The sequence below is a fragment of the Pongo pygmaeus genome, chromosome 6 (assembly GCF_028885625.2).
Source record: "Pongo pygmaeus isolate AG05252 chromosome 6, NHGRI_mPonPyg2-v2.0_pri, whole genome shotgun sequence".
Taxonomy (NCBI): Eukaryota; Metazoa; Chordata; class Mammalia; order Primates; family Hominidae; genus Pongo; species Pongo pygmaeus.
The window spans coordinates 150,640,196-150,667,317 of NC_072379.2; the positions used below are offsets into that span (position 1 = coordinate 150,640,196).

The window sequence follows — 27,122 nt, forward strand, 5'->3', positions numbered from 1 at the left end:
CCAGGAAGAAAAATACCTTTTTTTTTTGAGACAAGATTTCACTCTGTTGCCCAGGCTGGAGTGCAGTGGCACGATCTTGGCTCATAGCAACCTCCACTTCCTGGGCTCAATCGATTCTCTCACCTCAGCCTCCCGAGTAGCTGGGATGACAGGCATGTGCCACCATGCCCGGCTAATTTTTGTATTTTTGGTAGAAACAGGGTTTCACCATGTTGGCTAGGTTTGTCTTGAACTCCTGACCTCAAGTGATCCACCCACCTTGGCCTCCCAAAGTGTTGGGATTACAGGCGTGAGCCACTGCACCTGGCCAGAAAAATACCCTTAACTAACATATTTGACCAAGTCTTATCAGTTATCTTCCACAATAAGTTTTGTAAGTTTGATAAGCTAAAAATAATGGAATTTATTAACATTAGCAAAAATCTTTTTGAATTACACCTAAAGGCATAGAGGGATTAGAAATTATTTTTTGAAATTGAAATAATGCAATTAACTTCTATTTTTTTTTCCTATTGTATCTGAAGACTCTTGTCCACATAGATACTTTATGTAATTAAAACCATACAAAAGAATTAAACTTCAGGGTCTAATATCTCCTATATGTGGTTATTAATTCATCTGAAAACACTGAAGTTGTATCAAATTACCTGAAATAAAAATTTATTTTTAGTATTTTCAATGAGACAAACAAGCATACTTTCTCAGTTCCCAAGGTTGAGAAAAAAAAAAAGGTATGAAAGATACAATATATTTTTGCATTTTATACCTTCCAGACACAAATGGGTCAGGCACTAACATATCGTATCTCACTTAACACTCATAACAAATATCCTTTGGGATACCATAAGGTATCATACTTGAAGATTTATTAATAACCAAAAGTTCAGTGCTGAAAATGATCCTCTAAATGCAGACAGCAAATAAGTACAGGGAAAATGTCCAACCTTATTAATAACCCAAGAAATGCAAATTAAAACAAAGTATCATTTGTAGATACTAAATAAGCCAATATTTTAAAGTTGCAGCTCCTAATACAAGGGCTATTATAAAACCACTGGTGGCACCAAACACTGAGAAAATATTTTTTCTAACACAGTTTGTGTCAAGAATCACAAAGTATTCATATTGCTTGTGCAACAGCTTTTTCTCTTTGAATTATTTTAGGAGTGGGATTCCTGAATCAACAATGTTCCATGTGACATTACTTCTAATCTTGAAAACTGAAAAAAAAATCCACCTCCCAAACAAAAGAAAACTTATCAAATACTAGCATACCAATGAGAAAACAACCAAATAATAATTAACATAACTATGATGTTTTCATAACTATATCAAGAAAGGTCTATGACAATAAAAATGTAACTGTAAAATTATACATTATGATACTTAGAAAAATATGTGTTTAAATGGAAACAATGAGAAACAAGCAAAAAAAATTAAACTGATATATTAAGAAGCTGGGATAGTAAAATGTTTCTTTAAAAAAAAGTGTTACATTATGGTATGGTATGGTTTTTTTTTTTTAAACTAAAAGTAAATTATTCTCTTCTCACACACTACTTAAAAAAAAAACCTTTTTGGCCGGGCACAGTGGCCCACGCCTGTAATCCTAGCACTCTGGGAGGCCACCCGAGATGGGCAGATCACTTGAGGCCAGGAATTCGAGACCAGCCTGGCTAACATGGTAAAACCTCATCTCCACTAAAACTACAAAAATTAGCTGGGCATGGTGGCACACACCTGTAATCCCAGCTACTCAGGAGGCTGAGGCCCAAGAATCGCTTGAACCTGGGAAGTGGAGGCTGTAGTGAGCCGAGAACACGCCACTGTACTCCAGCCTGAGTGAAGAGTGAGACTCTGTCTCAAACAAACAAACAAATGAACAAACAAAACAAACAAAATCCTTGTTAACTTACTAATGAAAACAACTGCATGAACCTAGAGCAGACGACTTTAGGACTAATAACTTAGTACTTATTTCTTCCTTTATTGTGATACATTTTGCCTTATGTGGAACTGCTCATGCATGTACCTAGTTCACCTACACAAGAATACAGGGACTACTGGTACGTCGAGGGAGCTCATCAATTATTTCATGCATTTATTTTAACCCGCCCAGCGCTGAGTCCTGAATATAGCAGGGATTCTATACATTAGTCAAATGAACTACAAGAGAATGAAGACAAGGAAATGAGCAGAGCCAACCCAGTGATGTGGGAGAGCAACAGTAACTGAGCGGCATCCAGAAACTCATGAACTGTTTCTGAATCACACCTTTATCAAAAAGGCACCAAAATACACTGTTTTTGTAACTAAATGGCATCCAGGAAAGGTGTGCCCATTTGAACGGTTTGCTATTTGTACCCTGGGCATCTCTGATTGTGGTCCTAGAATACATTATAGAAGAATATAGTGGAAATGTCACATGTAAATAGATTTTAAAACACACTGAATATCTGGTAAGTTTGCTTTTCTAAACTGGTTGGAATAGAATGGGAATGGGGGCACCTTTAATGTTTTATTTGTATTTATTTATTTTTTTTGGAGACAGGGTCTCACTTTGTCACCCAGGCTGAAGTACAGTGGTGTGACCTTGGCTCATTGTTTCCTCACTGCACCCCTCCCCGCTGCCCCCACCAGGCTCAAGTGATTCTCCCACCTCAGCCTTCCAAGTAGCTGGGACCACAGGCACATGCCACCATGTCCAGATAATTTTTTTTCTTGCAGAGGCAGGATCTTGCTATGTTGCCCAGACTGGTCTCAAACTCCTGGGCTTAAGTGATCCTCCTGCCTTGGCCTCCCAAAGTGTTAGGATTACAGGCATGAACCACTGCATCTGGCCAGGGGCATCTTTTAAAAGCACAAATTGCTTACTCTTTTCTTCAAAATGACAGATTTAGCAGAGAAAATAAATGTTAAAAACATTCATGAGGATCATTCATGAAACCCTAAGTAGCCATAGCTATTGAAAAGCTATTCCAGAAAGTTCTGAGTTTGGCATAATGAAATAGTTGAAAACAACTATCCAAGTTGTACAAAAGACAGGAAACACTATTTGAGGGCCCTGGAGTGCATCAACACGGGGTGGATTCTGGGAGCTACAATTCTTGAAAGAAAAGAAGGCTGTGCACTGAGCACTACCTTCATTCTGGAATTTTTCTGAGGGCATTTCCCACATCAACTGCACACAGGTGAATTTCAACAAGAAGCTGAAATTTATCAAGAAGAATCAAACAAATCCTAGGTAAGACAAACATAAAAAAAACCACACCTAAGCACATCATAGACAAGATGCTAAAAACCAAAGGTAAAGGGAAAATCAGCTAGAGGGGAAAAAGACACACTGGCTTTCAAAAGGGTAACAAGCAGGCTGACGGCTGACTTTCCAGCAGAAACTATAAAAGTCAGAAGACAAGAAAAAGAAAACTTTAAGATGCTAAAATAAAAAACCTGCCAAGCTAGGTTAGAGCATATATCCAGTGAACATATCCTTCAAAAAGGATTGGCAAAGTAAGGTTTTTCGGATTAAAAAAAAGCAAGGAAAATTGTCACCAACCAACCAGCATTAAGAAATACTTAAGGGAGGGTGGGCGTGGTGGCTCATGCCTGTAATCCCAGCACTTTGGGAGGCCAAGGTGGGGGGATCACTTACGGTCAGGAGTTCAAGACCAGCCTGGCCAACATGGTGAAAAAACCCCGTCTCTACCAAAAATACAAAAATTAGTCGGGTGTGGTGGTGAGCGCCTGTAATCCCAGCTACTTGGGAGGCTGAGGCAGGAGAATCGCTTGATCCCAGGAGGTGGAGGTTGCAATGAGCTGAGACCATGCCACTGTACTCCAGCCTGGGTGACAGAGCAAGACTCTGTCTCAAAAAAATAAAAAAGAAATACTTAAGGGAGTCCTTTGCACTGAAGGAAAGCTTCTAGACCTACACAGAACCATAGGAGGGAACAAAGAACATGGGAGAGGGCAGAGATGTAGGTAAACATAAATCAATACTGCGTAAAGCCAGAGTAATGATATCCTGTGGATTCATAGCTAAATAGCACATAGGGTAGGAGAGGGTTTAACTTTTGTATACATTTTTTGCATTGTTTGGGACATGGTAAAATTATTATTAAAAGATGGAAAGTAGTAAGTCAAAGATGCTATGTAATCTGTAAGATAGCCTCTGAAAGATTAACAAAAGAATGTATAACTAAGTTCACATGTTGTCATTCACTTGTGGGAGCTAAAAATTAAAACAACTGAATTCATGGAGATAGAGAGTAGAATGATGGTTACCACAGGCTGGGAAGGGTAGTGGGGGTGGGTGGGGGAGGAAGTAGGGATAGTTCATGGATAAAAAAATACAGTTAGATAGAATGAATATGATCTAGTATTTGATGGCACAACAGGGTGACTACAGTCAACAATAATCTATTGTACATTTAAAAATAACCAATAATTGGGGTGTATATAATGTAAAGAAATGATAAATGCTTGAGGTTATGGACACCCCATTTATCCTGATGTGATTATTACACATTGTATGCCTGTATCAAAATATTTCATGCGCCCCGTAAGTATATACACATACTATGTACCCACAAAAATGAAAAAAGTATGTATAACTAAAAAGCTAGCAGAGGAGAAAAATGGGTTAAACAGTTTGTTAAATAGAGTGAAGATAAGAAGGAATAAAAGAACAATAGAAAAAATAAAAAACACATAACAGAATGGCAGACAAACCTAACTACAGCAGTAATTGTATGAAATGAAAATGGACTAAACAGTAATTAAATGCTATTCTAGGCATTTATTGTATGGCTTAATTGCAATTGTCAATATAGAAAGTAAACAAACCTCGTATATGACCTGAGTCCTAGGATCCTATCAAGGACTGCCTTTCTCTAACAAGGGCCAATGAGCTCAATGGATCTAAACCATAGATGAGACCATGTGAGAGCCAAATAAGAGGGCTTCCTTTAGTGGACACATTTCTAGAAGCTTCTGGAAGAGACTACTGTATCCAGCTTCAAGACATAAATGACTGAGCACAGTGGACATCTACACACAAAAATCTCTGGTCAAATAGTGTAATAATTTAAAAAACCCAAGAATAAACATTGCTATTAGCTTAGTTTGTGAATATTTTGATATTTAATGTTTACACCTTGTACAAATGATCACATATAGATCCAACAGATTTAATGGACATTTTTACACTATAGTGAGCCTCATGACACCTCAAATTTAAAAGAATGATACCAACAAAAGCAGGGGTTTAATTTTAACACTCAAATATGATGACTATTACTTCAGACTCAGAAAAAAAATCCTGCTTCCCCTGATAAATTCTCAGACTAATCTGCTACGAAAGCGTTTAGCCCCCAAAATGCTGCAGATACTGTTTACAGTGAGGCCACTGTGAACAACACAAACAGGGAATAACTGCATAACACCAATTCTTAAGGTGGCAAATACATGCATGGGAAACCATACAGGGTAATAACACAGACGTTAGAAACTGATCACGCGTGCTGAACCAAGTTAATTCTGAGATGAAAGACACTGATGCTGCGTGGTCAATGGCAACGAGGGATGGAGGGATGCGGGGAGGAATTAATTAATTTCAGACAGTATCGGTCCAATAGAGGGATCGATGTACGTATGTACGTATGAATGACAGGGTCTCGCTCTGTTGCTCAGGCTGGAGTGCAGTGGCAGGAACATGGTTCACTGCAGTCTCAACCTCCTGAGTTCAAGTGATTCTCCCACCTCAGCCTCCTGAGTAGCTGGGACGACAGGTGCACACCATCACAGCCAGCTTTTTGTTATTTTTTGTAGAGACAGGGTCTGGCTATGTTGCCCAGGCTGGTTTGAACTCCTGAACTCAAGTGATCCTCCTGCCTCTGCCTCCCAAAGTGCTGAGATTCCAGGGGTAAGCCACCTCACCCAGCCCAATGGCAAGGTTTATAGAGAGAAAAGCCCCAGTGAAGCAGCAGTTCAATGGCAAAGAGAATGTTAAGAATTTAATGTGAAAAGTAGTATCTCTTCTGCAACAGAAGGTAAAACAACTAAGGCTCACGGAAGCACGTGGAGTGAATTAAGAGGCCATCCCGTGGCTGAGACAGGAGAATGGCGTGAACCCGGGAGACGGAGCTTGCAGTGAGCCGAGATCGCGCCACCGCACTATAGCCTGGGTGACAGAGCGAGACTCCGTCTCAAAAAGCAAACAAACAAACAAACAAAAAAAACAGAGGCCATCCCACTTCTTGTCAATGAGCTAAGGTGCTACACCTACTGGACTTCAACTTCTCGTTTTCCACATAAAATATGTTATCTCTACAGAACAGGGACACTGCTTCAATTCTCAAACTGAAATCACAAGCACAGCAGCTCACTTCGTTCTCCTGATGGCCTCAGGCACCAAGGCTTTCTCGTGGGCTCCTTGGCCCCTGCCAGCTGTGCGGTGTCCGCTCAGTCACTGAACCCTCTGTGAGCCTCAACATTCTGTTATAAAATGGGGCTAATGGATATTTCCTCACAGGCGTAGGGTGTGGACTGAATGGGCTAGTATTTGAAGATGTTCAGTATAGTACTCAGCACTAACAGCCAAGAAGAACAAATGCTTAAAATTTCCACCCTATACTGACCAAACCAGAAGCCAACAGAAATTTATTCTTTTTTTCATTTTGGAGACAGGGTCTTCCTCTGTTGCCCAGGCTCGAATATAGTGGTATGATCACAGCTCACTGCAGCCTCAACCTCGTAGGCTCAAGTGATCCTTCTGCCTCAGCCTCCTGAGTATGTGGGATCACAGGCATATGCCACCATGCTTGGCTAGTTTTTAAATCTTTTTGTAGAGATGGGGTCTTGCCATGTTACCCGGGCTGGTCTCAAACTCTAGGCCTCAAGTGATCCTCCTGCTTCAGCCTCCCAAAGTGCTGGGATGAAAGATTTATTCTTTTAATTTCATCCACATACACTGTTGACCTGTCCGCAGGTCACTGAGGAAGTCTCAATTCCATCCTTCGGAGATCTCATATAATATTCTAAATGGACATCATACTCGTACAATGCATTAAAGAGCAGTGTCCTGGGCGAGCTCGGGAAGGGCCTGACGCTTCTGTGGTTTTGCCGACCTTCTTCGCAATAACGAAGCCTTCTAAAACTTGGCTTTCTTAAGAACACGTGCATGGAGCTGTTTACAAAGCAATTTAAAATCATACTTGGAAAATTCTCCATAATTACAGATGGCACAGGGTGTTCCAATTAACCAATAAACAGGATACAAAGAGGACTAACACAATCTAGTTCTAATTTGCAGGAAGTAACCTCTCAGGGGTCTTGAGTACCTTTGAAAATTTGTTTCCTTTTAACTGATATGCAATTTGCTCAAACTATGATTAATTTTAAAATTTACATTTTAATAGGATTTTCAACACATTTCAAAGCAAATGTGATAATTAGATAAGAAAATATGGGAAATAAAATGTTCATAGATAAGTTTTTAGAATAGTGAGCAGGACCGAGCTGCTCTAAGAGACTCTGGCAGTCTATACCAAGGAGCACACCTGTGTTCCCCAGAATGGGAAGCTGGTTCCTCTGATGCCTCACTGCTTTCTACACAGCTTCACTCTGATTTTCAGTAACTAAGTTGATTGTGAAGCTTTTAAAATTAATGCTGATATCTACCGCGTCAAGAAGGGTCCAGCTTCTGAAATACGGTCTTCGAGACTCTTCTCCGTCCAGGCCCAGGCCTCCCTTGCCAGCTGCATGACTCCTTCCTCCCTGAACTCATCTTCCGTGCCCCTCCAAGCCCCAGTACTCCTTCGACTTCAGAGGAACAGCTGCCCACCATTGCCATGGAAGGACTGTTTTCTGGAGGAAATGAACTGCTCCAGAAATAAAACAGACAGACAGGAACATGGGGCCTCCAATGAAAAAGATGGCTGGCCTACTGCTCTTCAGCGAAGCCCACCAAGCAAGAAGCCCACCTGTGAACTCGGTGTGTCCATGCCAACTGTTAGCAGTCACTCTTAATTATGAATGAATGGGCAGCCATCTGACAGGGCCTTGAACGCTGAAGTCACACAAGTCCCAGTTTTATACAGATCTCACTAGAAGGGTTAGGAAAGAAAAATCTTCCAAAAAGTGGAAGAAAAAGAAAAATTGAAAAAAGGAAGGGAAAAGAATATTAAAGATCAACTCAGGGGATCTCAGAGCTGCTCACTGAAGTTCCGGAGAAAAGCAAACACTGGGAAGAAAATGATTGAGGAAAGAACGCAAGGAAGGCTAGGCGCAGTGGCTCTGGGAGGCCACAGTGCTGAGGATTGCTTGAGCCTAGGGGTTCAAGACCCATCCGGGCAACATAGCGAAACCCTGCCTCTACAAAAAAATAAAATAATTAACTGAATGTGGTGGTGCATGCCTGTAGTCTCAGCTACTTGGAAGGCTGTGGCAGGAGGATCGCTTGAGCCCAGGAACTGGGGGCTGCAGTGGGCTGTGACTGCACTACCATACTCCAGCCTGGGTAACACAGTGAAACCCTATCTCTAAAATAAATAAATAATTTAAAAAAAGAAACAATGCAAGGACTAGAGAACTGGATACTAGGAGTGTCAGGTTCCAGCGGGACATCACCTGCCTAGCACCATGAACTGACCACAAGACACATGATGATGGAATTTTAGGGTACCAGGTAGAAAGCGAGAGCCACAAAAGCTTCAGAGGAGAAAAATAAAATCACATACAAAGGCTGGGGATTTTAAAAAAACATCAAATTTCTCTTGATCAGCACTGGTAGCTAGAAGGAATGGAATGATATTAGTACCTTCAAAATTCTTAATAAAAATGATTTCTGTTATGGAATTCTAGACATAGCAGTCTACAGGTTGAATGTAAGCGATATATAAAATTTCAAGTAATACATTCCCATGCATCTTTTCTTGGGAGGTTTTATGGACTCAGTGCGTTTGGTTCGATGGCTCAACAGGTTGTTTCTGTGGAATATGACAAGACTAAGGCACAGGAGCAAGAGAATATGTCTTTATTGTCAGTTTTTTTTGGTACCACTTGACAGATATTATTAATATGTGCTTTGAAAAACTCTCAGCCACTAGTCTGCTCTGCTCCAGCACATTCCCGAGCATGAGCCCGTGTGTGGCAGGGCCTGCCATTCTCCCTCCCTGTTCTCAGCCCGTTTTCATCTTTTCTAGAATATTCACATGCTCTCATTTCTTCTGTCCTTGATGCCATATCAAGTGATCCTATGTATAAATTTTGCCTACTGAGGAATCTTTCTGCATTTCGATTATTATCAGCTGTCCCACCCGGTTTCAAGTCACCTGTAAATTAGACGATGCCATCAATGAAATCAATATTCAAGTCATCGTTCCAAAGCTGAAGACTGTGGGGCACAAGAATGCTCTGGCATACCCCCAGTTTCTCAGCTGGGGCTCCCCAGAAGGCAGAGTGTATTTGGGAATGTGATGCCAGGGAGCAGAAGTACAGGAAGGGAGGAAGGAGACGGGTGGGCGGATGAGTCAGCACAGGACGCGTTCCTGAGCCGCCGCCGCAGGGCCCACTGATGCTGATGCCAGCGGGATCTTCCTAGGACTGCATGTAGCTGCTAGCTTCTATCCTCCCCTGGCAGAGGAAGCTGGGGCACATGGCATGGTCCTGAGCTGAGGGCTGTCCCACTGCCCCTGCACAGAGTGAGGAGTGCTGGACTATGAGTTGATGTGAGTGGATTTGGAAATGGCCCACGAGAGGCATCCAACACAATTAGAAATCTTGCTCCAGGTGTTGACTGAGATTTAAATATTAATTGATTTGCCTGGCTGCCAAGCTGCAGCTCTGCATCTCATCCTCTGGGACCTTGTGCCAGGCTCTGCCAGCCTAGTCTAGCTGGAATCCAGACGTGCCTGTCGTGGCACGGCCATCTATGCAACAGCTACAAAAGAAAGGCAGGTGAATCTCCTGTAAATTTTTTTTTGGTCAATTCATGACCGATTCCATTCATTCATAAATCTCAGCTGGGATTGATACCACATTCCCCAGCCTCTGCTTTTTGAGAAATCTATCTGCTCTTTCCTTTTATCTCTGGCCTCCGAAATCAGACCTCTTCTCCACAATTCCTCCAATATCATGAACAGGTTAGGAATCTCCTTTGTAAGTTCCCTTTAATGCTAGAACGTGATTCATCTGGATCAGAAATGAGACGTGGTTCGTGCCGACAGGTGCTCTCCGCAACTATTGTGGGCTTTAGTTTCTTCGAATCACTATTACTTTACCTCTTCCACTTCGAAGATCATTTTCCTTGATAATGAACAAAGTACAATTTGAGCTGAACAGTTCTGTTTTCTCTTTATTGACATCAGCAGCATCAGCCTGGAACAATAGGACCGGGGCTTCTCTTTCCTTCCTGCTTTTAAAATAATCAAGTGCCCCTTCCCTTTGTGCCTCTTAATTTTAACACTAAACTAGGATTGTCCAGGGCAGCTCCCTCCTATTCAAGCTCTCCTTTTACTTTACTTTTGATCGTGTGCTCTGCATTCTATATTCTCTACTCATTCTTCAAGGTGGGCGGATCACTTGAGGTCAGGAGTTCGAGACCAGCCTGGCCAACATGGTGAAACCAAGCCTTTACTAAAAATACAAAAATTAGCCAGGCGTGGTGGTGCCCGCCTGTAATCCTAGCTTCTCAGGAGACTGAGGTGGGAGAATCGCTTCAAGTGAGCCGAGATCGCGCCACTGCACTCCAGCCTGGGCGACACAGCGAGACTCTGTCTCAAAAGAAAAAATAATGCTTGGCAAACAGACACTTATTTGGATACTTGCTTGTTTTTTTGTTGGCATTATTCAAAATCACATTGCCTGGAATAATGTAAAGAACAAAATGAAGTTGTTCTGGATTATAACCCAAAGTATAAAATAAATATCCATAAATCCATACTGAAATAGATGACCGAATAAATAGACAGATGGAGAAGAGACATCTCCCTTGCAGAAAAATCCCAACTAACTCATGTAGCTGCTCAGCCCTCACAGAGGTGAAGTGTCACTCCCCATGGCTAAGTGTGGGCTGTACGTGGTGACTTCCTTGTTGGGACTATGGCATGGAAAGGAGGAAGAAGAAGAATCTCGTGGTGGAAAAACCCGGCACACCTCAGCCAGGTAATGGAGAGTGGTAAGTCACACAGGCAGTAAGCGCCCTGGAGACAGTGTGATGAAAAGGGCACTTTACCTCTTTCTGGTCTTCCTCCTCCAAAGCCACATTCCCAGTCTAATCATGATAAATCATCATGCAAATCTCAGTAGAGGGCATTCTGGAAAATACCTGACCGACACTCCTCAAAACAGTCAAGGTGTCAAACACAGGGAGTGTCTGTCTGAGAAGCTGTCCCACCTAAGGAGGCATGATGACGAGACGTGATGGGGTAACCTAGATGGGATCCTCCAACAGAAAACGGCATTATGTAAAAACTAAGGAAATCTGAAAAAAGCATGGACTTTAGCAAATAATCATGTATCAATATTGGTTCATTAACTGGGACAAATATAGACCACACTAATGCAAGATGTCAAAATTCAACTGGGTGTGGGGTATATGGTATATGCAAACTCTCTGCACTAGCTTTGCCATGTTTCTGTACATCTAAAACACATAAAATAAAACACTTGTTAAAAAAAAAAGCTATCATTTGTAGAGTGTTGCTAAAAGAAGTCACATTGCCACTGTGAGGAAAAGCCTAGATCATTCCTAATGCTTCCCCCCCAATCCTAGGGTGTGAGAATTCCATTATGCAATTTTATTTATTTTTGGGCCTCTCACAATTCTCGAGGTGTCATCTTTTGGAATCACTAACCGATGTGGTTTGGCTGTGTCCCCACCCAAATCTCATCTTGAATTGAAGTTCCCATAATTCCCACGTGTCATGGGAGGGACCCAGTGGGAGGTAACTGAATCATGGGGGGAGTCCTTCCCGTGCTGTTCTCATGATAGTGAATAAGTCTCACAAGATCTGATTTTTTTTTTTAAGACAGATTCTTGCTCTGTCGCCCAGGCTGGTGTGCAGTGGCACAATCTTGGCTCACTGAAACCTCTGCCTTCTGTGTTCAAGCGATTCTCCTGCCTCAGCCTCCCAAGTAGCTGGATCACAGGTACCCACCACCAAGCCCAGCTAATTTTCGTAATTTTAGTAGAGATGGTTTTGCCATGTTGGCCAGGCTGGTCTCAAACTCCAGGCCTCAAGTGATCCACCCACCTTGGCCTCCCAAAGTGCTGGGATTACAGGCGTGAGACACCGCACCCAGCGATCTGATGGTTTTATAAAGAGGAGTTCCCCTGCACAAGCTCTCTCTGCTTGCCGCCATCCATGTAAGACATGACTTGCTTCTCCTTGCCTTCCACCATGATTGTGAGGCCTCCCCGGTAACGTGGAACTGTGAGTTCATTAAACCTCTTTTCCTTTATAAATTACCCAGTCTCAGGTACGTCTTTATCGGCAGCATGGAAACAGGCTAATACACTAACTGATGCCTATCTTTCTCTGAATTCCTGGGCTTATCTGGAAGGGAAGGGGATGTCCCCCCACCCCCCCCACTGTGCCAGTCATTAAGTTACTACTGTCCCTTGGCTCCACGCCCACCCCTCTAACTTGGCTTGGTGACGCTGGGACTTTGCAGACCCTGTTTCGGTGTTGCCAACTGGCTCTATTTCAGGTTCCGACAATACAGGAGTGTAGAGAGGGACTCAAAGCCAGAGCAGGAAGAAGGGCTTGCTCCTCCCGTCAGCAGCTAGCAGGGCTCCTGTCTGCCTGCAGCTCCCGTGAGCTCCACCCAGGCACTGCCTTACCTGGGCACCGGGGCACCTCCTGTAGCAGCAGCTGAATACAGTTTGTTGCTTTCCCATTTTGTGCAAAATGAGCTTCCTCAAGCCCCAACTCCCGCCCAGAGACATAAGCACCAGCTAGAAGGCACGAGCCAGGACCCCCTCTCCTCCACGACACTGTAGAGTACACCAGACTCACTCAGCATCATGGTAAAACATGGGTCACTGAACCTCATCCCCCCGTTTCGGATTCGGGTCTGAGATTAGGTCCGATGAGCTGCGTTTTTATAAGTTCCAGTTGATGCTGAAGCTGCTGGTCTGGGAACCAGACTTTGAGAACACTGCCTTAGAGGTCTTTATTTATCTTTTCAGTTACCAGTTAACTTAGATCCAGTTAACATTTGCTTATGTTCTTTTTTTGTTCAAATAACTGGTGTGGCTTCTGTCTCGTGACTGAACCTTAACTGATCAAGAAACAAGCACCATGGCCGGGCGCAGTGGCTCACACCTGTAGTCCAGCACTTTGGGAAGCTGAGGCAGGCAGGTCAAGAGGCGAGGCCAGCCTGGCCAACATGGTGAAACCCCATCTCTACTAAAAATATGAAAAATTAGCCAGGTGTGGTGGCCGGTGCCTGTAATCCCAGCTACTCAGGTGGTTGAGGCACAAGAATTGCTTGAACCTGGGAGGCAGAGGTTGCAGTGAGCCAAGATCGTACCACTGCACTTCAGCCTGGGTGACAGAGTGAGACCCTGTCTTTAAAAAGAAGAAGAAGAAGAAGAAAAAAGAAACTGCCAAGACTGGTTCCCAGAAACTGAGGACTTGGAATTGGTTTCCCATCCATGGGTTTAACACAGTGTTGAGCTCTTTGTCAGTGGGAAATCAGATTCCTGCAACCCAGGGCAGGCCATGGCATTGTGAATAAACAAGCCATCATCTGTGCCTGTGATGACATCTGTGTGCCAGGGCCCACATGGCCACTGCACCGGCCACTGAGGCAGAAGTCAGGACCAAAGGACTCAGTATGACAGCATCCTGTGAGTGCGCTGGGGCCTCTGAGAAAACCTCAAGCCCAGGTCCGGGACCTGCACCCACAGACAGAGAACCCAACAGCCTCTATGGCAGTCCCCAGAGAGTCTATTTCTTGTAGCTACAGGGCTGTTTCCAAAATCAAACACAAAGCATAACTCTGCGGGGTGTGGATGCATAGGCGGAATTGGTGGCATCGCCAGGTTTGATGGGAAAGCTAGGCATGGATCTGGAAGGATTGGGACCCTGGCACTGGACAGAGGGACATCTGACTGGACTCAGATGAAGCTGAGATTCCAGATCCGGGAGTCCCTCCAAGCCGCCCATGGCAGTGGGAATGGCTGGCTCTCCAGTGTCTGAGAATCACCTTTCTTTACTCGAAAGCCCAGTGACAGGCTTTCCTGGGGCAGACACCTAGCACGGGCCTCTCACCCTCCCAAAGAAAACCCCAGCTGGCCCTTGCCACCCCTTGACCTGTAGCTGGGGACAGGTTTCCACATGCTGCAGGGGACGAGGCCACTTATATGCAAAATAAACTGTGAGATCTTGCCATTTCTCAGCCGCAGAAACCGAAGTACGTATGGGAATAGGTGCTAGTAACATTAGGACAAAGATGAGAAATTTAACACCAGTTTGGTGGGACTGATTGCTATGAGTGGTCTTACTAGAAATTGTTCATTAACTTTCTGTGCACGCAGCTGGCAGTGGCTCTAACCGCTCACTTGGTTGACTGCCTGAAGTGCAGGGCACTGCTGAGTCCGTGTTTAATGAGGCTGAGATGCCAGGCTTCTGTGGCACAGTGAACTATACAGGAGGAATCCACAGGCTTCGGGAGACAGGGGCATTGGCACGGATTTGTCATGTGCCACCTGCACGTTCCATACCCAGAGGACACTCCCTCCTGGAGCCCCTGAGGAATGTACAGGTGAGGGGCCCCTTCAATCGGAAAAGTGAACTTGTCACTGCAGCAGCTGTTCCCAATGTAGTATTTTGGGGGACCCGCAGCCCCTGCCTGGGCACATACTCCTTTCTCTATAACAATCTACAAGGACCCCTAGACGGAGTCTGCTTTACCTGGCAACAGGATGCTTTCACCCGTGTGTCTCAAGGCTGTGGCACCCCCGCTCTCTACCTTATTATGGTCTGCAGAGAAGCTGGCCATCTTCACACTGCCACACTGGCCCATGAGCTGATGGCGGTGTGGGTTGGACTGGACAGGCAGGAAGTAGCAGAGCTCTAGGTGCCTCTGTGAGATATGTGCCGGGCAGAGCGTGAGGGACAGACCCCGCAGAACCAGGGGTCTCACACCCCAGAACGGCCTGAAACACTGGAGACATCCCTCCAATGGGAGCTTCAAGTTGTCACTCCACACTCCACCTGCCACTGCAACCACCAGGCAGGTGTTTTGGAGGCAACGTGCACCACATGTGTGCGTGCTACTCTGACACAGGTACTGAGTGACACTAAAAGCTGTTTTCAGAGAGGCCCAGGGCAAGATCAGGCATGTGGCAAGTCCAGGCTGCTCTTCTGTGTGGCCTTAGGACCCAGCAAGGTTGATATTAGGGATGCTGTAGGAAGCCTCCACCAAAAGGAAATTTACAGAGCAGACATTGAGGGTTTTGAGGGAAGATTAACCCCAAAACAACCATGCCTTCTCCTGCAGATAATGACTTTCCCGCTGGGAAACAGTTCCTGGCTGACTGCACCAGGCCTTGTAGAGACTGAACAAGCTAGCCACGAGATGCAGAGACCACGCAACCTGAGCTCCCTATCACGAACAGGGAACTACCAGCACCCCCAAGCCAAATGCTGAGCATGCACAGCGACCCTCTCTCCCCAGGCAGAGACAGGGCTTGCCCAGGCCTGTGAAGTACACAGACACTGCACGGGTACATGATGCAGCTGCTCTGACACCGGTGCCTCCCCTACCTCGATCCACACCCAGACTCAGTGGAGCTCCTTATGAGCCACTGACTGATGGAGAAAAAGCTGGGCTTGGTTTACAGGTGTTTCTCCTGCTGGGCTGGCCCCTGCTGGCACTCCACAGTGTGGCTCTTGAGGACAGTGGGGATTACATCCCCCAGCAGGCAGACCTCCCATTTGGACATTTGATTTCCACTTTATCAGGACTGAGATGGCCAGGACATATCTACACGGATCCCCAGGGTGATTCCAGTATTAAACCGAGGGGAATCTCATGGAACCCAGCTGCAGGGAGTCCACTCAGCCTCTCAAGAGACCAAAGATGGAAGCAGAAAAGCCAAGCCCGAGACTGCTCTTCCCCCTCATTCTGGTGGCACACCCTCGCATTCTGCTCTCCTCTCGTTGGCTGTTCTACTCCTGTCTGCATACACTCTTTCAGCTTCCCTGCAAGTGGCTCGCCTTGGTCCCTAGAGCAGTTACGGCTCTAATGACATCGTATCCTCAGAGTAACGTGGCCATTTTGAGTACTGTTCTGCAGCTTACTTTTTCTTTTCCTAATCAACGAATCAATGAATATACTCTTGACATTTTCTCCATTATGCAGTATTCTATTATATGCCTATGCGAGGATTTATTTAACTGGTCTCTTAGGTTGTTTTGGGTACGCAGCTATTTTCTGTTTGCTTTCTTAGCTCTTGAGGGTGTGTCAATGGCTATTACTGCAGCATGTGTCTAGAAAATACTCAAATCACCCTTTTTCAAATACATCTTTTTACCCTGACTTAACCAATGCCAAACAACTCTCTCCCCCTATTTCTATGGTAATGCATCTCAGCTCCTCTCAACTTAGAGCCTCACAGGATAAATGGCTTCCCGGAGATGATGCTCACAGCTCCTGTTAATTACGGAAGTGATATTTACTGGATCAGTCACCTTGGACATCCATAAGGCATCGCATTTTTCATGTATTACTCACTTGGTTTTTTTAGGGTTTAGCCAAAATGAGTAATACATGGAAAGCTGGGTAAAAGTCAAATCAGCTGATACTTGTTATTATTTTTTGAGAGTCTTGCTTTGTTGGAGTCTCGTTCTGTCATCCAGGCTGGAGAGCAGTGGCACAGTCTCGGCTTACAGCAACCTCCGCCTCCTGGGTTGAAGCGACCCTCCTGCCTCAGCCTCCCGAGTAGCTGGGACTTACAGGTGCCTGCTACCACACACGGCTAATTTTAATTTTTGTATTCTTAGTAGAGATGGGGTTTCACCATGTTGGCCAGGGTGGTCTTGAACTCCTAACCTCAAGTGATCTGCCCCACCTCGGTCTCCCAAAGTGCTGGGATTACAGGTTTGAGCCACTGTGCCCGGCCTACTGTCACTTATTTTTAAGTTGGTAGAAATGCTGGTGGTCAGAAGATCTGGTATTTTAAAAAGTAAATCTTCTGGGGGATGGCGGTGAGGCTGAAATAGGTTGAGCCAGTAGTTCCTTTATTTTGGGAATTCAGAACTTCTCATTATTTTGTTATTGAAACATGTAGTCACAGTTCTCGAGACCGCATCTCTTAAAACAACTGCCTACCGTTTTCCCTACTATAAGATTGTATTTGGATGCTTCCTTCTTTGTGTCAAATAATCAAGAATCTTAGGGTTTTAAAAGTGACTCTGAAGGTTACCTGATCCAAACTGAACTCAGCAAAGACAAAGAATATAAAGTCAATTAGCAAAAATCAATTGTATTTCCACATGTTAACAAGAAACAATTGGAAAATGAAATTAAATGAAAGCAAAATCATTTTTGGTCATCCTGTAAGTCCTGGGTGGCAGGCACAGAATATAGGTAAGGGGCTCCAAGAGCCCGGGGAGCCCTCTGAGGATACACGGCAGGTGTGGGGCATGGGGACAGAAGCAGGCCACACCTGGGGTCCCTGGGGAGGTCTAAAGGGTCTGGTGGAGCAGGAAGAGTCTGGGAGGATCATATAAGGCAGGTCTATGGGAGCGGGTGGATACGCTCCAGGGCACCTTTCAGCCGGTGCTCCCGAGGGCTCAGGCTGAGGCAGCCCTTCCAGGGCCCTTGCTGTGTGTCTTCCCCTGCCCTGCTCTTCCTCTGATCCCTTCATGCTTCCTCCTGGGAATGCATCCTTCATAAACCCATGAATTCTTGGTTAAGCATTTACTTCTGAGGAACTCGACTGAGGACAATCCTACTTGGAAAATATTCATATAGAAACAGTACACTAAATGTATATGCACAGATATGTGTGTAGACACCCATTTGATTACATTGAATGTAGTTTGATCACGGTATTGAGTGTATCATTTAGGACTTTTTGTATGTGATTGGAAGTTACATTGATATAAAGCAGGTTGCAATAAGCATAATTTTAATACCAAAATGTTAAGATTCAAATTTTCTGTGAAAAGAGATCAGTAAGGTTCTTCTCTCAAGAGATTGCCCATTTTAGTGATTTTCTTCTTTTTTACCAATATTATTTCAAATTTATTTATCATATGTTCTACTAAATAACTAAGAAAGACCATGAGGATATACTGAGCGAGGCCATACAGTTTAATAATGAACAGCTTAGGTTCTAACACACATTAGACACGCCTGTGTTCAAAACCCCATCTTGTACTAGCTTGTGGATTAGGTCCTTAAATTCCACAACAACTTGTGGACTAAGCTTTCTATTTTTTTTTTTTTTCTGAGATGGAGTCTCACTCTGTTGCCAAGCTGGAGTGCAGTGGCACAATCTCGGCTCACTGCAACCTCTGCCTCCTGGGTTCAAGTGATTCTCCTGCCTCAGTGTCCTGAGTAGCTGGGACTATAGGCATGCACCACCACACCTGGTTAATTTTGTATTTTTAGTAGAGATGGTGTTTCATCACGTTGGCCAGGCTGGTCTCCAACTCCTGACCTCAGGTAATCTGCCAGCCTCGGCCTCCCAAAGTGCTGGGATTACAGACGTGAGCCACTGCACCTGGCCAGAGCTTTCTGACTTAAGTTCTTAAACTCTATAATTTGAGCTTCCCTGTCTTTAGGAAGAAGACAGTAATAGCACATTTCTTATAAGGTTGCCATAGATGTTGAGAATTCAGATAAAACCTCAGCACAGTGCCTGATAGTGCAAAGGACTCAATAAACGTTTGCTGGCATTGCTGGTTTTAAATTACTGTATAAAGTAGTAGCCATCCAAAAATATACCAAAAAATTAATGAAAATTGAGTATACTTACTTGTAATGTAGTATCAAAGACAACAAGCTTTGAACTGGTTGGAACGATGTCATAACACTTGTGTGACCTCATGAATCGCATGTAAACACCACTTTCTGAGTCTTCTACTGCTAAAAGAAAAAAAGGCAAAACATCAGCAATAATAAAGAACTCCCTCAATCGGATGAAGAGCATATAGGTAAACCTATCACTAACAGACTTAATGGTAAAATACGAAATGTTTTCCCAGTATGATCAAGGGCCAGGCAAGGATGCTCACTCTCACTAGTTCTATGAATACTGTACTGGAGGTCCCAGATGGTGAAGTAAGGCAAGAGAAAAAAATGAAAGGCATACATGTTGAAAAGGAAAAAGCAAAACTGTCTTTATTTGCACACTGTATGATTTTCTACATAGGAAATGCCAAAGAATCCAGAAAAAGTTCCTAGATCTAAAAAGAATGAGTTTAGCAGGGTCACAGAATTAAATACCGGGTTAATAAAACAAAGACAAAGCTAATCAAATGGGGAAAAGTTGGAAGCTTTCCTTTCAAGATCTGGAACAAGGCTGGGCGTGGTGGCTCACACCTGTAATCCCAGAACTCTGGGAGGCTGAGGTGGAAGGGTCACTTGAGCCCAGGAGTTCGAGGCCAGCCTGGGTGGCATAGCAAGACCCAGTTTCTACAAAAATAATAAAATAAAAATAAAAATAAAGGGGAAAAAAAAGACCAGGAACAAGACAGGAATGCCTGCTCTTGCTACTCTGTTCAACGTAGTACTGGAAGTCCTTGTCAGAGCAGTCAGGCAAGACAAAGAAATAAAAGGCATCCAAATATGGAAACAAGGAAGTTAAATCGTCCCTGTTTGCAGATGACATAATCTTATATATGGAAAACCCTAATGACTCCATCAAGAAATTGTCAAAACTAATAAATTCAGTGAAGTTACAAGATATAAACTCAACATAAAAAATCAGCAGCATTTCTATACACTAATAGACAACTATCTGAAATAGAAATTTTAAAAAATCCCATTTACAATAGCTACAAAACAACAAAATACTTAGGAATTAATTTAACTCAGGTGGTGAAAGAGCTCTACAGTGAAAACTATAAAACACTGATGAAAGAATTGAAGCAGGCCAGGTGTGGTGGCACACGCCTATAATCCTAGCACTTTGGGAGGCCGAGGCAGGCAGATCACCTGAGGTCAGGAGTTTGAGACCAGCCTGGCCAACATGGAGAAACCCCGTCTCTACTAAACATACAAAAATTAGGCGGGCATGGTGGCACGGGCCTGTAATCCCAGCTTCTCAGGAGGCTGAGGCACGAGAATTGCTTGAACCTGGGAGGCGGAGGTTGTGGTGAGCTGAGATTGTAGCACTGCACTCCAGCTTGGGTTACAAAGTGAGACTGTCAAAAAAAAAAAAAATAAAATAAAAAAAAGGAAGAATTGAAGAAGATACAAATAAATGGGAAGATATCTTGTGTTCATGGATTGGAAGAATATTGTTAAAATGACCATACTACCCACTGTGATCTACAGATTCAGTGAAATGCCTATCAAAATACCAATTCTTCGCAGGACAAGAAAAAAAATCCTAACATTTGTATAGAACCACAAAAGACCCCAAATAGCCAAAAGAATTTTGAGCAAAAAGAACAAAGCTGAAGATATCACACTATCTGACTTCAAAATATACTACAAAGCTATAATAACCAAAACAGCATGAAGGTGGCATAAAAACAGACACACAGACGAAGAGAATTAGAAAGCCCAGAAATAAATCCATATATTACAGCGAAATGATTTTTGACAAAGGTTCCAAGAATACACACTGGGCAAAGGGTGGTCTCTTCCATAAATGGTGCTGGGAAACCTAGATATCCACATGCAGAAAAATGAAGCTGGACTCCTGTCTCTCATCAGATACAAAAATCAATGGAAAATAGATTAAAGACTGAAAATCTAAGACCCAAACTACGAAACTACTAGAAGAAAACATAGGGGAAATGCTTCATGACTTTGGTCTGGGCAAATATTTTATGGATAAAACCTCAAAAGCACATGGAACAAAAGCAAAAATGGACAAATGGGATTATATCAAACTAAAAAGCTTCTATCCTGCGAAGGAAATAATCAAGAGTGAAGAGACAACCTACAGAGAGAAAATATTTGCAAACTATACATCCGATAAAGGGTTAATATCCAAAATAGATTAGGAACTCAAACAACTCAACAGCAGGAAAAAAAAAAGAACTCAATACACATTTCTCAAAGAAGACATAGAAATGGCCAACAGGTACATGAAAAAATGTCCACCATCGCTAGTCACTGGAGGAATGCAAATCAAAACCATAATGAGATATCACCTCACTCCGGTTAGAATGGCTATTATAAACAAAACAAAAGAAAAGATGAGTGTTGCTGAGGATGTGGAGAAAAAGTAGTCCCCCCCTTTTTTGAACTATTGGTGGGAATGAAATATAAATTAGTATAGTCATTATAGTAAACAGTACAGAGGTCACTAAAAAAATTAAAAATAGAATTACCCTGGATCCAGCAATCCCATTACTGGGTATACACTCAAAGGAAATGAAATCAGAGTGTTAATGACACATCTGCACTGCCATGTTGAGTGCAGCACTATTCACAATAGCCCAGACGTGGAATCCACCTAAGTGTCGCCAAAAGATGAATGGATAAAGAAAAGTGGTACCTATAAATAATGGAGTACTATTCAACCATAAAAAAGAATGAAACCCTGACATCTGTAAGCACAGGATGAACCTAGAGGACACTGTGCTACATGAAATAAGCCAGGCGTGGAAAGACAAATACCATCTCATTCATCTGTGGAATCTAAACAAGTTGATCTCACAGGAGTAGAAAGTAGAGAGTGGTTACCAGAGGCTGGGGAGGGAACGGGGTGGGGGTATGAGGAGACGTTGGTCAGTTACAGTCAGACAGGAGGAATGTGTTCTGGTGTTCTATTGCACAGTGGGGTGACTACAGTTAATGATAACGTATTGTAAATTTCAAAATAGCTAGAAAGGAGGATTTTGAATGTTCCTGCCATAAAGAAATGATACGTGTTTTAGGTGACAGATATACTAGTTATCCTGATTTTATCAGTACACAATATATACATGTACTAAAACATCAAACTGTATCCCATAAATATGTACAATTATGTGTCAACCAAAAATAAAACTTAAAAAAAGGAAAAAAGTACAATAAAGCAAACGCAAATAGAAAAAAAGGCTACTATATTTGTATCTACTAACTCATTGTTAGCAGACAGAAATTTAAAAAAATTTTAAAAGTACTATTTACATAAATGCTGTATGGAAATACAGACCTACATAGGGAACAGAGAGCACCGAAAATGGTAACAATGTGGACAAATATACAAATGCTTTCAAAAATTATTTAAATCTCTCTAAAAGCTAATTGACAATTTATTTTTTATTTTATGTATTTTTTTTTGAGATGGAGTTTAGCTCTTGTCGCCCAGGCTGGAGTGCAGTGGCTCGATCTTGGCTCACTGCAACTTCTGCCTCCAAGGTTCAAGCGATTCTCCTGCCTCAGCCTCCTGAGTAGCTGGGATTACAGGTGCACACCACCACACCTGGCTAATATTTGTATTTTTAGTAGAGACGGGGTTTCACTATGTTGGCCAGGCTGGTCTTGAACTCCTGACCTCAGGTAATCTTGCATGGCTCGGCCTCCCAAAGTGCTGGGATTACAGGCGTAAGCCACTGCGTCCAGCCCTAACTGACAATTTAAACAAAAATAATGACTATGTATTGTGGGGTTGATAGCACACTGATAAGGAAAAGGCAACACTGTCCAACCAATCATGGAAATCCCGGAGTCATCCTTGCCAATGTCCTCTTGTCACCCTAACCAATTTATCACGATGCCTTGATTTTGCACCCCAGATCCCTCAAATCCACTCATTTCTCTGCCTCCATGGCCACCCCCCTAGATATCCTAACTTCCTCACCAATCCTCCTGCCCCCTGCATCTTCCATAGCTGTCCACACTGCATCCAGGAAGATTTTGCCAGATGCAAATATAATCGAATCCAGCTGCTTTAGAATAAAGGCAAAACCCCTGAAGTCACCTAGAACAGCAGTCCCTAGGACTGGTTTTGTGGAAGACAATTTTTCCACTGGGGGTGGTAGTGGGTGGTTTCAGGATGAAACTGTTCCACCTCAGATCATCAGGCACCAGATTCTCATCAGGAGTACACAACCTAGATCCCTCGTGGGCACAGTTCACCGTCGGGTCTGGGCTCCTATGAGACACGAAAGCTGTCCCTGATCGGAGAGGATGCATAGCTCAGGCTATAATGCTGGCTCACCCGCCCCTTGCCTCTTGCTGTGCAGCCCATTTCCTAACAGGCCAGGGAACTGTACTGGTTCATGGCCCCAGGATTGGGGACCCCTGACCTATAAGACCTGGGAGGCCTGGCCCCCGCCTACCTCCCTGCCTCTTGTATTAAACACTCCTGCTCCATATTTTCTCCAACCCCCTATTTTTTTCCAGTCCTCCATCAGTGCTCTGCTGCCTCTTCCATGGGGCCTGACGCTACTGCTTCCTCTGCCTGAAATACTTTCTCCGTCTGTTTGTGGCCCAGTGAACTCCTTCATTAGACCTTGGCTCAAGGATGTGACTGGTGAGTCATGGAACCTGAATTTGAACTTGAAGCCTCTGGATTCCAAAGCTGTGTTCTTAGCCAAGCTGATCCCCCTCCTTCCCTCGGCCTGCCACGACCGCTTTCCCGTTCTGCCGAAACCCTTCCCTATCTTCATGGGTCAGTCCAAATTATGCCATCTGCAAGAGACATCCTTGACAGCTCCATTCGGCCCACACTGATCTGTGCATTTTAGGAAGATCTGGACTACTTGGGAAATATCTGAGAAGAAAAAAATGTAGTGTATAAGCTAATTAGCAAAACAAGTGTTAAACAAGTGATACTAACCAAGCTCTTTGGCTGTGGAAAGGAGCCCCACAATTCTGTATATTTCCTACTGTGGACATCCATGCAGCTGGTTTGCCAATTTCATGACAAATGATGTGGACCACTCTCAAGTCTATTTTCATTCTGACCTCTCTTTGGGATATTACAATTTATAATGCAGAGTTTTGTCACTGCAACTGCCTCCTGGATATTTCCCTCTCAAATGTCTCCCTCCTGATGTGGAATAAAGTCCAGATGCCTCTGTGTCTCATTCATGAATCTCCATATCTGGCTTCTCCCCAGCCTTATTTCCCACCTCCTGGTTTCATATCTAGGCAAATGGGCTCCCTATCAGTCTCCTGTAGCCTTTGACCTCTCTCTTCTTGCCCTTGTTCACTCACTTTACCTTAAACGTCCTCCTCCTTGACTTTTCCTTGTTCAGTTTCAATCCAACCTCATCTGACATCTTTTCCCACAAAAGAAGTGAACGTCTGAGTGCTCATTACGGACCAGGTACCGCAATAAATCACCTCACTTAACTGATGTGACAACCTTGAGGAATACAGCTTCATTTTTTCATTTTACCTCTGAGGAAACTGAGGCTAGGAGAAGCTGTGTCACTTGCCCCAAATCAGATGGTGAAGAAGTGACCCAAGCGGGATTTGAAGCTCTGTCCTAGGCTCCAGTAGCTCCTTATTAAACTCACTTCCCTGACACAACGGTGCACTCACCTGAGCGCACCTGGGGAGGACCCCTGTGTCCTGGGCCCTGTCCTGGGGTTACCCACAGGGGGACACAATGACCGGTTCTCCACCCTCAAAGCTTATGCATCAGCCCAGGGTGAGCACTGGAACACCTGAGAACACAAAGGTGGGTCACCAACCCTGACCTGGAAAGGGTAAAGAAATCTAAAATGACTTCTTCCCCTGAACGCCAACGGCATTTTACTTCTGTCTTATCAGTTATCACCTTCTATCTCGTTAACAGTGACTGTGTATTTCTAATATTTTTTTCCTTCCTGGGTGATAATTTATTTGAATGATCAGTATCTTACTCAAGTAATCCATACATTAATTCACTCTATAAATATTTATTGCATATTGTCTAGTGTGCATTCCTCCCAAAGCTGATCCTGAGACCACGGAAAGTTAGGGGAGGAAAAATTCAAAAGAAAGGGTGCCCAGTAAGCAGGTTATACCTTCGTGACGCTGGAGTGAAGCTATAAGGGAGGATGCTCCGAGGCTGTACAGACCTCAGAACTGTCTCGTAGGAGGACCACTCCTGCCCTGCCTGGGTTCCAGGTAATTCCTGGGACATCACCCACGTCATTTCTACCCACAAGCCCAATTGCCAAAGAATGTCCTGGGGCAGAGATGTTGAAATATGAGAACTTGGATGAGACAGGAGGATTCTGGTGAGGCACCCGCAGCATCCACTGTGCGAGAGGCGGGGATGCCGCAGGGAAGACAACAACCACAACCCTGTCCTTACAGACACTGCAAACCAATGGAGAGGACAGTGACTGTCATCACACTGCCACCAGCACTACCAAGGACAAACTCGGGGTTCGTGAATGAATAGCAGCGGCTGTCAGGGAGGGAATGGATGGACAGATGAAGTTTAAGTTGGTGTGCTCCCATGTTTCTCAAAACACTGATAGACTAGACAGTGAGGGCCCTGCTTAACAAAGGCCCGAAACAGCAAGCTCTCATCAGAGCGGCACAGAGAGCTCCGGTCCGTGTCCGCCATCGCCGCTAAGGATGACGCTCCTCACGCAGCCGCATGCGCAGTCTCCTCATGCCTACTGAGGGTGGGATTTGTGCAATACAAAAGCCAAAGATCAGGGCAGCCAAGCATACATTCAGCCAGTATTTAAGTTACAAATTGCCTGCCAAATCTAACATCCTAAAATTCAAAAGCAAGAAATCAAGAGGGAGGCTAAGTATAGTAAAATGTAACAAACCATCTCCCAGAAAGAAAACCTCAGAAGATATTTTGCTCATTAATTAAATCAATAATTTTCATAAAAGAGGTACACATATTATAGACATATTATACATGTTAATATTACTATATGAATACGTGAAATAAAAATTGAAAATAATATAGGGCAGGAATGTTCAAACTTACAGAATTTTTGAAAATCTGTAAGTTTGGTGTTAGATTATATTTTTAATATACCATTTTAATGTGTTGATTTCTAAATTATTTCAATGAACATTGTATTTTGAATAAATATATGTTCCAGATTTACAAAAAAGTTGCAAAGCTAGAACAGTTCCTATATACTCCATATCAGGTTCCCCCAAGTTTATCATCTTACGTTATTGATATGGTTTGGCTTTGTGTCCCCACCCAAATCTCATCTTGAATTGTAGTTCCCATAATCCCCACGTGCCAAGGGCAGGACCTGCTGGGAGGTGATTGGATCATGGGGGCAGTTTCCTCCATGCTGTTCTTGTGATAGTGCCTGAGTTTTCAGGAGATCTGAGAGTTTTATAAGGCAGTTTTCTCTGCCCTTGCTCTCTCTGTTGCCTGCTACCACGAAAGACGTGCCTCTTCCCGTTCCGCCATCATTGTAAGTTTCCTGAGGTCCCTCCAGCCATGCAGAACTGTGAGTCAATTAAACCTCTTTCCTTTACAAATTACCCACCCAGTCTCAGGTAGCCTATTTAAAGCAGTGTGAGAACTAACACACGGTTTTTCTCAGTCTTTGGTTTACACAGTTTCATTCTCATCATCATATGGAGGAACATGCTCCATCCTCATCACACGGAGGCACCCGCTCAATACTCATCACACAGGGAGGCACCCGCTCCGTCCTCATCGCACACGGAGGGACACGCTCCGTCCTCATCGCACACGGAAGGACACGCTCCGTCCTCATCGCACATGGGGGGACACGCTCCGTCCTCATCGCACACGGAGGGACACGCTCCGTCCTCATCGCACACGGAGGCACACGCTTGATACTCATCACACAGGGAGGGACACACTTCATCCTCATCACACACGGAGGGACATGCTCCGTCCTCATCGCACACGGAGGCACACACTCCGTCCTCATTGCACACGGAGGGACACGCTCTGTCCTCATCACCACACAGAGGAACACGCTCCGTCCTCATTACACATGGAGGGACATGCTCCATCATCACACACGGAGGCACATGCTCCA

The 27,122-nt window shown here is 43.9% G+C and overlaps 1 protein-coding gene across 11 annotated transcripts in view; it reads right to left on the reverse strand.

The window, feature by feature from the left end:
- The window catches only part of PRKAG2 (protein kinase AMP-activated non-catalytic subunit gamma 2), a 329,233-nt gene that overhangs the window by 20,394 nt on the left and 281,717 nt on the right, over positions 1-27,122 (reverse strand). For 7 of the 11 annotated variants that reach the window (XM_054493711.2, XM_054493717.2, XM_054493709.2 and 4 more), the window contains one exon: positions 18,998-19,107. In XM_054493711.2, coding sequence (XP_054349686.1) covers positions 18,998-19,107 — 110 coding nt within the window. The remainder of the gene's footprint in view (positions 1-18,997; positions 19,108-27,122) is intronic. The other 4 variants (XM_054493712.2, XM_054493718.2, XM_063667994.1 and 1 more) reach the window with 1 other exon arrangement.